The sequence below is a fragment of the Protopterus annectens genome, chromosome 9.part0 (genome assembly GCF_019279795.1).
Source record: "Protopterus annectens isolate FY-2018-M chromosome 9.part0, PAN1.0, whole genome shotgun sequence".
Lineage (NCBI taxonomy): Eukaryota > Metazoa > Chordata > Ceratodontiformes > Protopteridae > Protopterus > Protopterus annectens.
Genome location: NC_056743.1, coordinates 1,120,287,267 through 1,120,300,031, shown reverse-complemented (window position 1 = coordinate 1,120,300,031; position 12,765 = coordinate 1,120,287,267). Strand labels below are relative to the sequence as shown.

Below are 12,765 nucleotides of genomic sequence, written 5' to 3'. Positions count from 1 at the left end.
TATGAGCTACAAAGTGAACTGGCACCACATCTGTGTGCCCTGTTCAGTCACAACCTCACCTCAGGCTTTGACCCTACTGAATGGTGCACTGCTACAGTCATCCCTCTCCATAAAGGGGGAGTGACTATAGACCCTGGGAATTACCGCCCCATTAGCCTGATGAGTCTGATATGTAAGGCTGTGGAGTGCATCATCGTGGACCTAATTAACAAGGATATAGGGAATCTCCAAACTCTGGATCCCATGCAGTTTGGTTTTGTGAAAGGTAGATGATGCCTGCTCAACCTGGTTGACTTCTTTGAGTCAGTCACCAGAGCTGTGGATGAGGGCAAGGCAGTTCATACAGCCTACCTCAATCTGGCCAAGGCATTTGATACCATTCCCCACTTAGGAATTATTGATAAACTCACCAAACTAGGCATCAACCCCTATATTACTAGGTGGGGTGCAAATTGGCTCACAGATAGAACCCACAGTGTGAAAGTGGCAGACTCCAAGTCAGACTGTCGACCAGTCATGAGTGGAGTCCCACAGGGATCAATCCTGGCTCCTCTCCTGTTTGGCGTTTACTTCTCAGAAGTCCAGGCCAACACAGGGACTCCGGCTGACCAGGTTCGCAGATGACTGCAAGCTGGGAGCCATTATTAACTCCCCAAGTGATATAAACATCCTACAGAAAGGCCTCACTGAGACCAGTGACTGGTGTCAAAACCATGGCCTTAAGCTTAATGCCAAAAAATGCATCGTCATCCCCTTTGGGAAAAACTCAGTTCCCGCTAATTACCACATCAATGGGAGCCCACTGAACACTGAAGGCAGTATTAGAGATTTGGGGACACAGGTTGACAGCAACCTCTCCTTGGACCACCACATTGCCACTGTGGTCAGAAAGTCCTTCTATGTGGCATATCTCATTACCAAAGGTTTTGCATCCAGGAAGAAAGAGGTTATCATCTCTCTCTACTCTTCCCTCATTAGGCTAATCAGCGAGTATAATGCCCCATTTGGCATGTACCTCACTAGAAGCATGCAACAGCTGAAAAGGCCACAAAAGTACCTCATGAAGAGGATCCTAGGCCTTAAACACATGTCATACACAGACAAACTCAAAAAATTCCAGCTATTCTCTGTCGCATATCGTCTACTAAGAGGTGATCTCTGCTTGATTTACAAAGCCATGTCTGACCAGCTCTGTTAGAAATGCTATATCTAAAGAAATCCCAATCCCTCCGCACTACACTCTCCAGAAAGTTCAACCTCATTACCACAATCAACAGAACATGCTGGAGGGACAGGTTCATAACCCAGAGACTGCCCATGCCCTGGAATAGACTTCCCATAGATGGCAAGCAGAGCTCTTTACTGGCCCTCTTCAAGAGAAATCTTGATGAGTAGATGGAAAATTGAAAGTTCACCCCAGGATCACTCCGGTAGCTCTAATTGATAGGGGCACTGGGAACTAATGTTGGGTGGCACGATACCAGGGCACTTCTATGGGCTAGGCTTGTAAAGGCTCCAGGGCCATTAGCCTAGTACACACCTATGAGCCTATTAAGTAGTACAGTATGAATGCTCCAAGGTTAGGTTCAGCTTGCATTTTCTGCACAAAATGAATGGGTGATACTGGTTAGCAGATCATGATAATGCTCCAAATTTTGCTTCTCGTATATTTCATCACTCAGTAAGTTGTCTTAGCTGAATAAATATAGAAGGACAGGCATGGCTAAGGCAGCTGGAAGGTGTTAGCTGTACAAGAAAAGGGAAGACCAGGGAGACAACCTTGTATTCTTCTGTTATCACTGATACTTAATGTAGTGTCACTCATCAAGTACTGCCGTTCAGGTTCAAACCTGCTTTGAGTCATTCAGCAAATATATGACAATGCAGATTATGGCAGTGGTAGAAAGTTGTAACAAGTCCCCTAGGTAACAACTCCTTCTCTTCTTATTCCACCTGTCTTTTACACCCTCTTCTATTGTCTAGTGTATTAATAAATGTCATGGTCTCAATATAATGCTTCCATGATATTTCTCTTATTCTACCCAATTCTTGAAATCTGCACCTTAAATAATATTCCTTCAATTCACTTTATCCAACTAATTCTAACTCATCACCTCCCACACTGCAATTTATCTAAAGAGTTGTCTAGTAAAGGACAAGAGGAAATATTTATTCCTCACGTCCACCCATTTCAAAGAAGCCTCATATTTTAGCCCAACCCACCTGTAACAGGCAGAGCCATGCTTCTTCCTTCACTTTTCCACATAATAATATGAAACCCCTTCTCCTATTCTTAATGTACTAACCTTGTTTTTATTTAACTATGTTAGCTGCTCCCCACTTAGCTTCATCATAGGTTTATTCTTCTGACCCTCTTCATCTGCTCATCTTTTTATATGTACCCTCTTACTTGTTCATTCCTCTTTCACCTCTCCTCTAAATTAAAATGGCTTCTTCTTTCTCCTCTCTTTCGATGGCCATTTTAACAACCTCCATCACTAGTTTTTTTCTGCCTGCTCCATAATTCTTCCACAGAACTTTTATCCTTTCTGCTCTTTATATCTTTCTCAAAGGCTTACCCAGTAACTCAAGATGATAATCATTGTCCATGCTCCCATATTCATCTCTCCACAGTACACCAAATCTCACATGATTAGTGAACCAATGTTTCAGTAATCTCTGTTTTCCATTTCTACAAAGTTTATAAGGAACAGATCTTGGGTAGGCCCTCCACTCAAGCAAGGGACTAGTATACTTCCTGGTCATGATCATGCTCCTTGAATCTCTCTATCATGTTCAGTGAACCTTTCTATCATACTCAGTGAACCTCTCTATCATGCTCGGCTTCCTCACCAGTGATGCTACCAGACAAGCTCCTATCACTATCAGTCCATTTATTTGTTCTTTGAGTATCTCCATCATCAACACATCACAGTCTTTGAATGTTCATTTACATTTCTTGGACAATTTGGTATCCTCCAGTAGTCCCTGTGGATAGGAGAAGGGCATACTTCTAATTGCAATATAGCCAAACTGGAAAAAACATGGCTTATGCTGAAAATATGGCCTGAGGATGAAGGTCACTGCAAGCCTTTTATTCTTCCCTACTTTGAGGTACAGTGACCTCATTGTTTTGGGGGGTATGAGGGGGCAAAGCACTCACAGACTAATTCTCTTTTATGAAACTTTCCTTATTAAGTGTTTGGTCAGCTTTCAGCTGATTTGTCAGATTAAGTACATTGCTGTAGATTAGATGGCCTAGACCCCCTGTAGTCCCACAACTCCTGCCTCAAGAATGTAACTGTCATGTTTCCTGGGTCTTTTCTCATGCCAGCCATCTATCCCTATAATGCCATACTGAACAAAATGTCTATTGTTTTTTCCATACAACAGCAACTATTTTATTTTTAACATTGTGACAGTCCAACCTATCTAATGGCGCATACTGCTTCCCAGCCCACGCCATACACGACGGAAGTGAATACCATCTTCATTGCATTGTCCATGGAGTGGCAGGAACCTCATTAAGCCACAAAACTGCAGGGTCATTTGGCCAGTGTCCCAGGACAGAGTCTGTTGCTTGATATGAGATCTATTTCATGTTTGTAAATATGCAGTCTGAACAAGAGTGAGCAATGACCTATAATAGACTATAAAAGGCTTGAGGTGGGGGTGAACTACCAAGGACTGGCGTTAGCTAGTTATACCATATCTGGAAGCTTCAGAGTGATGCCAACAATAAAACAAAAATATTATAGAATTATTGTGAAAGTGATGATGTAAATTATTCTGCCTTGAGTGATGACATTTTTATAAAACATAGTTCTCCGGTAATAGACTAGAACATTTCATTGGGAGGGTTAACTTTCTGCCATGAGCTACACCCATCTTTAAACAGCTGCAGTGATATACCTGTACGTTGGCATTACCTAACTTGCAGAACATTCCATCAGTTTTGAAATACCTATTTTTTAGAAATTCTTCCACAGAAATAAAGGAAGTTAGCATTCAGAATTTCCTTTTTTATTCTGGAATCTGTATTTTTTCAGTAGATCATATATTTTTAGTTTTTTAAGTTTATTTTGATCAAATGCCTATGATAAATGACACTGATAAATATTTTTCTAATCCTAATTTCATAGTAGTTCAACCTCATTTTTTTTCATGATTGACGCTTCACTGTTACATGGAGAACCAAAAAAAAAAATTACTCTCCAAGCAATTAAAATGGCAGTTTTGCATATAAATGCCTTCATTTTCCCATCATGGGAATGTAACTGTTACAACTTTTATTTAGATTTTTAATCAGCTCTTCTGTGTTGTATGCATCAAACACCTCTGCAGCAAAGCAATCAACTGAGTAATAAGTATTTAAAAATGTCTAACAGCTGCAAGGATTTGGTTATTTTCCTACCAGATTATGATGAGTATCTCATGATATTTCATGCATTATATAAAATGCTAACAAAACTGCCCATAACCCAGAACAATGTTTCTGTCAAAGGATCTTTGGGAAGCATCATATGTTCAGTGCATTTTGTATTTATGTTGTTCTAGGGTTGATAAACCAAAAGCTCTCTCATTGTTGCTCCATGCTGCCGATATCAGTCACCCTACAAAGCAATGGTCTTTGCACAGTGCCTGGACAAATGCCTTGATGGAGGAGTTCTTCAGGCAGGTAAACAATAACAAAATACATATGCATGCTGATCTCACATAATGTATACATCTTACCAAAAATGTTTTTGATTTGTTTTTATACTGTTGTTCTTTATGTTAATTATATTATACATTCATACTTTTAACAGCCTATTTGCTAAATTTCCATTACCCAACAGACTTTGTGAAACAGCACACAATCCATTTTTTTTCTTTGGAGTTTAGTAAATGTAACATTCAAAGATGAAAAGACCATAGACATTTATTTCAAATGAAGTACTTCTTAGACCCTTCTCCTGGCTGTTACTAATGCTGTCCAAGTAATGTGTCTTGTTTACACATTCTGTCACATATTTTTTTTATCATGTTTTCTTCCCCAGAACCTAATTGTACCTCTCCATCTATGCTCCTGCAAATTCCATTTACTCCTCTCTGGGTACCCCAGTAGCGCAAACACAAATGAGCTTCCACTGCCAAGAAACTAAGAACTGAAATGAAAAGCACAACTGCAACAAGCCACATAACCCAACTCTCTACAATGCTGTGAAATAAACAGAGACTTTATTAGAGTTAAGCACTTTTGTGCAAAACATCAGGACTTCATGAGAACTGTTTTTACAAAATGTTGCAGGTTTAAATAACCCATTTAGCAGTCACATGTCTAAACCATTACTTATGTTTAAAGTGCACTAAAATGAAAAATAATATTTAAAATACAAATAAAACACTCCTTAAGTTAATTATAAAAGTTACATTCTAATAAAAAGAAATGTTTTTATTTTTGTTAATATCCCATCATTCCTGGGAATTTAAGAATTAAAAAGAAGTGGATATTTAAAGAAGGCACCCATAACACAGTAGAAGTTCCACATTTGTTGAAGCTCATTATTTGGCAGCATTTTAACATACTATTAATAGATATGGTATTATTTAACCCAGGAAGTGGGCTTGGCATTATGCCACAGCTGACAAATTAGTTCTCTGTACTCTCATTTCCAAGAGCAACAAACAAAACCTTAGAGTACTGTTTACACTGCAGAGTGTGTCTAAAAAATTAATTATTGTCATTTTTATTTTCTGTATCATAATTGTGTTCATTAATATGCTTGGTTATGGTTCTATCTGTTTTACCCACATGAAAATTGTGACAGTAATCACAGAAACATAAGTAGACTGCGTCTTCTGCGTCACGTGTATTTTCCATTAAATATTAGTTAATTTTTAATGTGTTAAACTTCAATTTGGCCCTGCATAGGTGAACCTACATCGTCTATAATGGCCAAATGTCACTAGTCCCTTTTTGTTGCTTATACTACCATTTGTTTTTGGTGCCTGTAATTCTAATTTTTCCTTTGTATTAACATGCCTTTTACAGTTAAAATATGGCCCTTCACCCAATATTGCTGTGAAAGCAACTCAAAATGTTCCAGTTCTCTTTCATGATATCTTTTATAGTTTTGGTATCAGACCCATACTTGACTACCACTGCTCTGCTGAAGTTATCACTGTTAACAGGTGATTTTTTGTACTTATCTGAACTGTATTAGTAGTCCTTCCCCCTGAATTGATTTAAACTTGCTCCCCATGCTGTGTGTGTGTGTGTGTGTGTGTGTGTGTGTGTGTGTGTGTGTGTGTGTGTGTGTGTGTGTGTGTGTGTGTGTGTGTGTGTGTGTGTGTACATGCGCACGTATGTGCATGTCTGTGTGTGAGAATGAGAAGGGACATAGAATCATGGTTTACCCAGCTGGAAGGTAGCTATTTCTGGGGGTGATATCTGTGTAAGAATGTGTCAGACCTTTGCTTTTTCTTTTTTTTAAACATCAAACAACTTTATTAAATTATCATGTATGGCATAGGCAATCTTACATTTATATAAATGAAAATAAACCATACCGACGCAATCTCAGTTACAAACATCATACATTGACAGAAATTGGTAGGGGTACCCTCTCTTTAAAAACGTATCTCTCAAAATTTCCAGATCATTTTTAATGTACTGTCATCTGAAATTATCCTAGCAAGCCTCAACATCTGGCCTTTAACAAAACCTTTCTTTGGCCAGAAAGGGTGGTACCTTTGAAAATGTAGATATGAATTAGAGAAGGTGGCCTTCCTGCAGATAGTCGAAACAAACATACATGTTTCCATGTTTTTGCTGACAGTTAGATCTAGGTAGTTTATTTTTACATGCGGCATACTGAGAGTGAATTTCCAAAAAGAAGTGGTCCCATCTATGTATTCCAGAAAATCCCTTAGTGTGCCCTCACAGCCATTCCAAAAGATAAAAACATCATCCAAAATTCCTAGATATACATTTAAATATTTGGATATATTATGAGAGAAAGAGAAGCAATATGAAATACATTACTGTGGACAGAATTTGTTTATCTCTCCATTAGAAACATAGCTGGTATGGGAGCAAAGACAGAAGCAACCCTGGGAACAAAGTGTTAGAGGACATACTGGGGTCTTCAGTGCATTACTGGCATTTAGTAATGTCAGTATTGCATTTGTGGTATGAACTAAAGCAGTACTTTAACGTTCCATGTGTGACATTAAGAAAAAAGTTCGTTAATTTTAAAGTGTAGGTAAATGTTTGCTTCAAATGTAGCAAGCAAAATTTTAAACTTTAAAAGTTCCTCATGTTGCATAAATTGTAGCAAATTGAGATTTTACTTATTTTTTTTTTTTTTAGAGCATGGGTTTTAAAGAATGGACCTACAGACCAGGCCTGCTCCTTTCATTAGGAGCAACAGACTGGGGAACAGAACTTTGCTTTTTTGTTATTCCTTAAGGAGAAGAGCATGGATGGTAAAGAACACACCTGGCTGGCTTCCTTGCTCCAGTTAGGGATGTCACATCAGGCAACAGCACTAGGTGCTAGATGAGACAGCTATGGCTCTGGTCTCCATGATTACACTGCTATATATCTGGTTGTTTCTTGTTTGTGAAATTTCCAAGTGAAAAGGATAAAATGATTTTTCTTTCATTTAATCACATTTAATCATCACAGATGTACTCATTCAAAAGATTATTGTTGATGGGTTAAGGAGGAAGCCTGAGTATGAAAGAAGCCAGCGTCTGCAATTACTTGATCACAGTTATCTAATTACTGGTGTGTGTGTGTGTGTGTGTGTGTGTGTGTGTGTGTGTGTGTGTGTGTGTGTGTGTGTGTGTATATATATATATATATATATATATATATATATATATATAGATATATACACGGGTACGTATCACTTCACCTAAAACACATTTCACCAAGACCATATCACCTAAAGTTCGTTTCACCTAAAACTCTAATACTAACACCAGGATCCCACTACAGTGGGGAAAAGGACATATACCTTTGATTTGCCTTATTGTACTACTTGTCAGTGAAATGAGTTTTAGGTGAAGTGATATGTACCCACATACACACATATGTGCATGTTATAGGTTCATAGGTTCATAGGTGTGTACTAGGCTAATGGTAGGATTGCCCTGGCATCATGCCTAGGTAGCGTCAGTCTCCAGAAATGTTATTAATCAGGTTAAGCGCTTTCATCAAACAATGTTGACTTCCTCAGAACAAAAAATGCAGAACAAAACTGGTTTAAATAAGTTGATGAGGCCACAAATGATTAAAAGCCAACCAATAAAATCCATAACCAGTTAGGTCATTAATATTAATATGTTAAAGTCTGTGTGTGAGAGTGAGAAGGGACATAAGAGACAGAATCACAGCATTAAGGTTTACCCAGCTGAAAGGTAGATATTTCTGGGCGTGATATCTGTGTAGAATGTGTCAGACCACTGCTGTTTCTTTTTTTGTTTTTAAACAAGAAACAACTTTATTAAATTATCATGTGTGGCATAGGAAATCTTACATTTATATAAATGAAAATAAACCATACCGACCCAATATCATTTACAAACCTCATAAATTACAAACCATGCCGACAGAACTGTAGCTGCAAATATTATACATCACTTGTAATATATCCAGTCATTGTCAGTCAACCATTACATAGCTCATTCAGTTCCTGCCTTCATTTAAACCTCATTTCTCCTCTGCATGTGTTGATCCCACAATTCCCATTTTTCCTATGTAGTTTACTCCTACCCTTTCCAACCACTGCTGTTTCTTGATCACAGTTAAATGATTGTTTATCTGACTTGGCAGGGACAAGATGAATGCAAATGAGGGAGGAGAGAAAACTTGCGAAAAAATGGTTTATTTTTCAGACAATACATGCAAAGCAGGTGAACGTTCTCAGATAGAAGTTCATCTGGAACAGTCTGTGTATAAAATGAGTTTAAACATACTCTCAAATGTTTAAGAGGTAAAGAAAAAAGAAAAGTTCCCATTCTCCCATGTCATCAGGCAATTAAGATGGACTTCATATTTCTCAGTTTAATTCCCTTTCAGACTGTTATGATACTTCTTGTTTGTCTGGTTGCCCAAATGTTACATTTTCTATGACTGGTAGTTACATGGTAAAATATTTTGGCTGGCCCTCAGTGGAGCCTTCACCACCTACAAATTGGTAGCTTAATTGGTACCTTTAAGCTGATGCCTCACAATACACCTGAGCATGAAGAAATAACTAACATGCACACACCCCATGCTTTATTACATATGTTTATGAAACAGATATAAGCAACGCTGTGATTTGATTTGTAGCTGCCAGTACAGTCACGTGTGGCCTAATGGTTAAGGTGTTTGCCTTACAAACACAAGGTGCAGGGTTTGATTCTCCCAAGGGATAATTGGCTAGGTTTAAAATAGCTTGCAAGGGCAGTTAGCCTAGTACTAATCTATGAACCTATATGTGTGTGTGTGTGTGTGTGTGTGTATATATATATATATATATATATATATATATATATATATATATATATATATATGTGTGTGTGTATGTTTATGTGTGTGTGTGTGTGTGTGTGTGTGTGTGTGTGTGTGTGTGTGTGTGTGTGTGTGTGTGTGTGTGTGTCTGTGTATTGCAGCCTGGTGGTGTATGGTGCCTTTATATGTGAAGTGTCAAGTAGCACAAAGGTGGATGGTCTCTTTAAGGATACTATCCCAGAAATAGGTAAGGAGGTAAAAGTTAATGAGGGACAGCCACACAACATGATATCTAAAACCCACTGCCCAGACATAGAGCAGATTCATTACCTTTGGCTCTGAAGAAACTCTTGGAAGGACTCTACAAGGAATTACATATACTTGATGTAAGATTTAAGGCAATCTGGATGGTATCTCTGTGAGTGGAAGGTAGGAGAAGACATTTGAATTTATCCACACACACACACACACAAAGTCTTGGAAAGCAAAATGCCTGACCTCAAAAAACTCAGTGCTATTTTGATGAATCACAAAGCAGAGAATCAGCAAATTGGGCTTTATTGTGTATCCTGGGTGAGTAGGTTTTGGCAATGTTTTCCATTTGACTAAACAGGATTTGAACTAGTTTAGTTCATCAAGCCATGTCAACCAAATGCTGTTTGACGTTATGGATTACATCATCTGTCTGCGTATATGTATATGTACTTTACATTACTGAAAGTCCATAATACCAAAGATGAATTGGCTGAGACAAGAATAACGAAACTTAAAATGCCGAACTGCCTCATTTCCCAGGGACTACAACATACCATGATATCTGAAACCCACCTAGGTGGGAGGCTGTGCCCCCCCCACACCCCTAACTTAAATATAAAAACTGCAGGATTGCACTACAGTGGGGAAAAGGGCATTAATCCCCACGTTGGGCAAGTATTTACTTGCAATGAGAAAAACAAAGCGGCTCGACATTTTAAGTTTCGTTATTCTCATCTTGTTCAATTTGTCTTTGGCATTATTTATTTATTTATTTATTTATTTGCAGTTGGTTTACCAGGATAGTCCATTGGGCCATTTGAACCCGTTTTCAATGGAGTCCTGGGGAGAAAAGCTCCAATAACAATCTTGGTTACAATAGTTTAAAGATGATATTTATACAAAGGTTGTAGTTTTGAGCAAAACATTTACAATTGATAGAGCAAACATTACAAATAATGCAGACTAGTGATGAGGTTGAAATTGAAACAGACTGGCAATGGAACATTGCATTGTAGCAGCTGAGAGGCATTTCTTATTAGGAATATACAGATAACAGTTACAGTTTGATGCATTATTTACAAATAGCATATAAGTAACATGAATATAAATATATGGAGAGTTGATAGAAGGAGAAAGTTTTTGATGAGAATAGAGATTGAGAGAGAGAGAGAGAGAAGGAAACTGAAGCATGAATGAAGGGAAGAAGGAGTTTGCCATCATTAGTTGTGTGGGGAGAGAGCAGGAGCATTCCCATTGGGATATTAGATGTGAGTGAAGAGATTTTTTTGAAAGAGTAATGGTTAAAAGTGATACGAATGGAAGGTGGTAGGGAGTTCCAGAGACGCGCTAGACCATAAGATAGAAGATTTCTGCCTGGTGGACGGGATGGTTTGTACACTTCTATTAGATTTTGATTATTGGACCTTAATACTCGAGCAGGTAGGTGCATCTTAAAGGTAGAAGAGAGGGAGGGACAGAGGGCGGGGTTGAAAATGAGCTTGTGTGCAAGAGTTAGTTGAGTATAGATGAGATGATTTGGAAGTTCTAGCCATTTTAGTTTTTGGAGAGAGGAACAGTGATGGGAGGAGGACTTATGGCAGGTAGCAAATTTGGCAATTTTGTTGTAGCAGGAGGAAAGTTGTCATTTTAGAGAGGATTGTAGGTTAGTGAGAAGAGGCGTTCCATAGAGAAGAAAGGGGATAAGAAAGGAAGTAGAGAGAGTTACTTTAGTGACAGATGTAAGGTAATGATTTTGTCGGTAGAGCATGCCTAGTTTTTGATGGGTTTTTTTGATATTTAGTTGTAAATGGGAGTGGAATTTAAGCTGGTTATCAATTTGGACCCCAAGTAATTTGGTCTCTGATACCAGTTCCAGAGGTATATTGTTTTGGCTAGTAATAGTGAAAGAGTTTAAGTTGAATGAGGTAGCTTTAGAGGGAGTAAATACCATTAGTTTGGTTTTAGAGGCATTTAATGCAAGGTGGTTTCTTTTCATCAAAAGCTCAGTGGTTGAAAAAGCTGCTTGAGTAATTTTAGGAGTATAGGGGTTGATATGGCAGAGCAGATGATAGTTGAATCATCTGCATATTGAATGATATTTGAGAAAGAAATAGAGTTCTGTAAATCATTTATAAATATATTAAAAAGAAGAGGACCTAATATGGAACCTTGGGGAACTCCGTTTGGGGTATTAAGAAATGAGGAGGTGGCCTTTTTCCATTTTACTGCTTGATATCGGTTAGATAAGTAGCTGGAGAACCAGTTCAAGGAAGGAGGGGATAGGTTAAGTTTAGAGAGTTTAGTTAAAAGCAGGCTATGAGAGATAGTATCGAAGGCTTTAGAAAGGTCAAGTAGTAGGGTGGAAACAATAAGGTCAGAGTCCCGGGCTTTATTAATAGTTTCAAGGAAGGAGAGGAGGGCAGTCATAGTACTGTGATTTGGCCTGAATCCATGTTGTGTGGGTGTTAGCAGCTGATTATCTAAGAGGTGTGGAAGAAGTTGTAGTTGTATGCATGTTTCTAAGAGTTTAGAGATAGGAGACAGGATAGTAATGGGACGGAAGTTGGTAACATTATTATTGTTGCCTCCTTTATGTAATGGTATAATGAAGGCCTTTTTCCAAATTTTGGGTACTGTGCTTTCCTGGATTGAACGGTTAATTAGAATGCTAATGGGGTCGGCGACTGCTTCAGCAGCTAGGCTAAGAAAATAAGCAGGGATATTATCAGGAGCATTGGAGCATGGCTTCAGTTTCTGGAGGAGTTTTTTTACAGTAGAAGTGGGTATAGGTTTTAATGAAAAGAGAGGACACTGGGAAGGGGGGTATTTGTGGGTGATGATGGAGAGGGGGGAGTGAGAGGTGGAGAAGGGGTGAAGGATAGGGAGTTAGTGGAGGAGAGTGAAGGAGTGGTGGAAGTACAGGGAAGAGTGGTGGTAGAGGAGGAAGGAGGTGATGAGAGAGTGGTGGTATTAGAGAAAGATGAAGTAAGTTTAGAAATAGAGTCAATGAAAAAAGAGTTAAA

At 38.5% G+C, this 12,765-nt stretch overlaps 1 protein-coding gene across 2 annotated transcripts in view; it reads left to right on the top strand.

Annotated features, from left to right (window-relative positions):
- PDE1B (phosphodiesterase 1B) overlaps positions 1-12,765 on the top strand; it is a 1,856,783-nt gene that overhangs the window by 1,600,342 nt on the left and 243,676 nt on the right. For both annotated transcript variants that reach the window (XM_044083973.1, XM_044083974.1), the window contains exon 10: positions 4,558-4,678. In XM_044083973.1, coding sequence (XP_043939908.1) covers positions 4,558-4,678 — 121 coding nt within the window. The remainder of the gene's footprint in view (positions 1-4,557; positions 4,679-12,765) is intronic.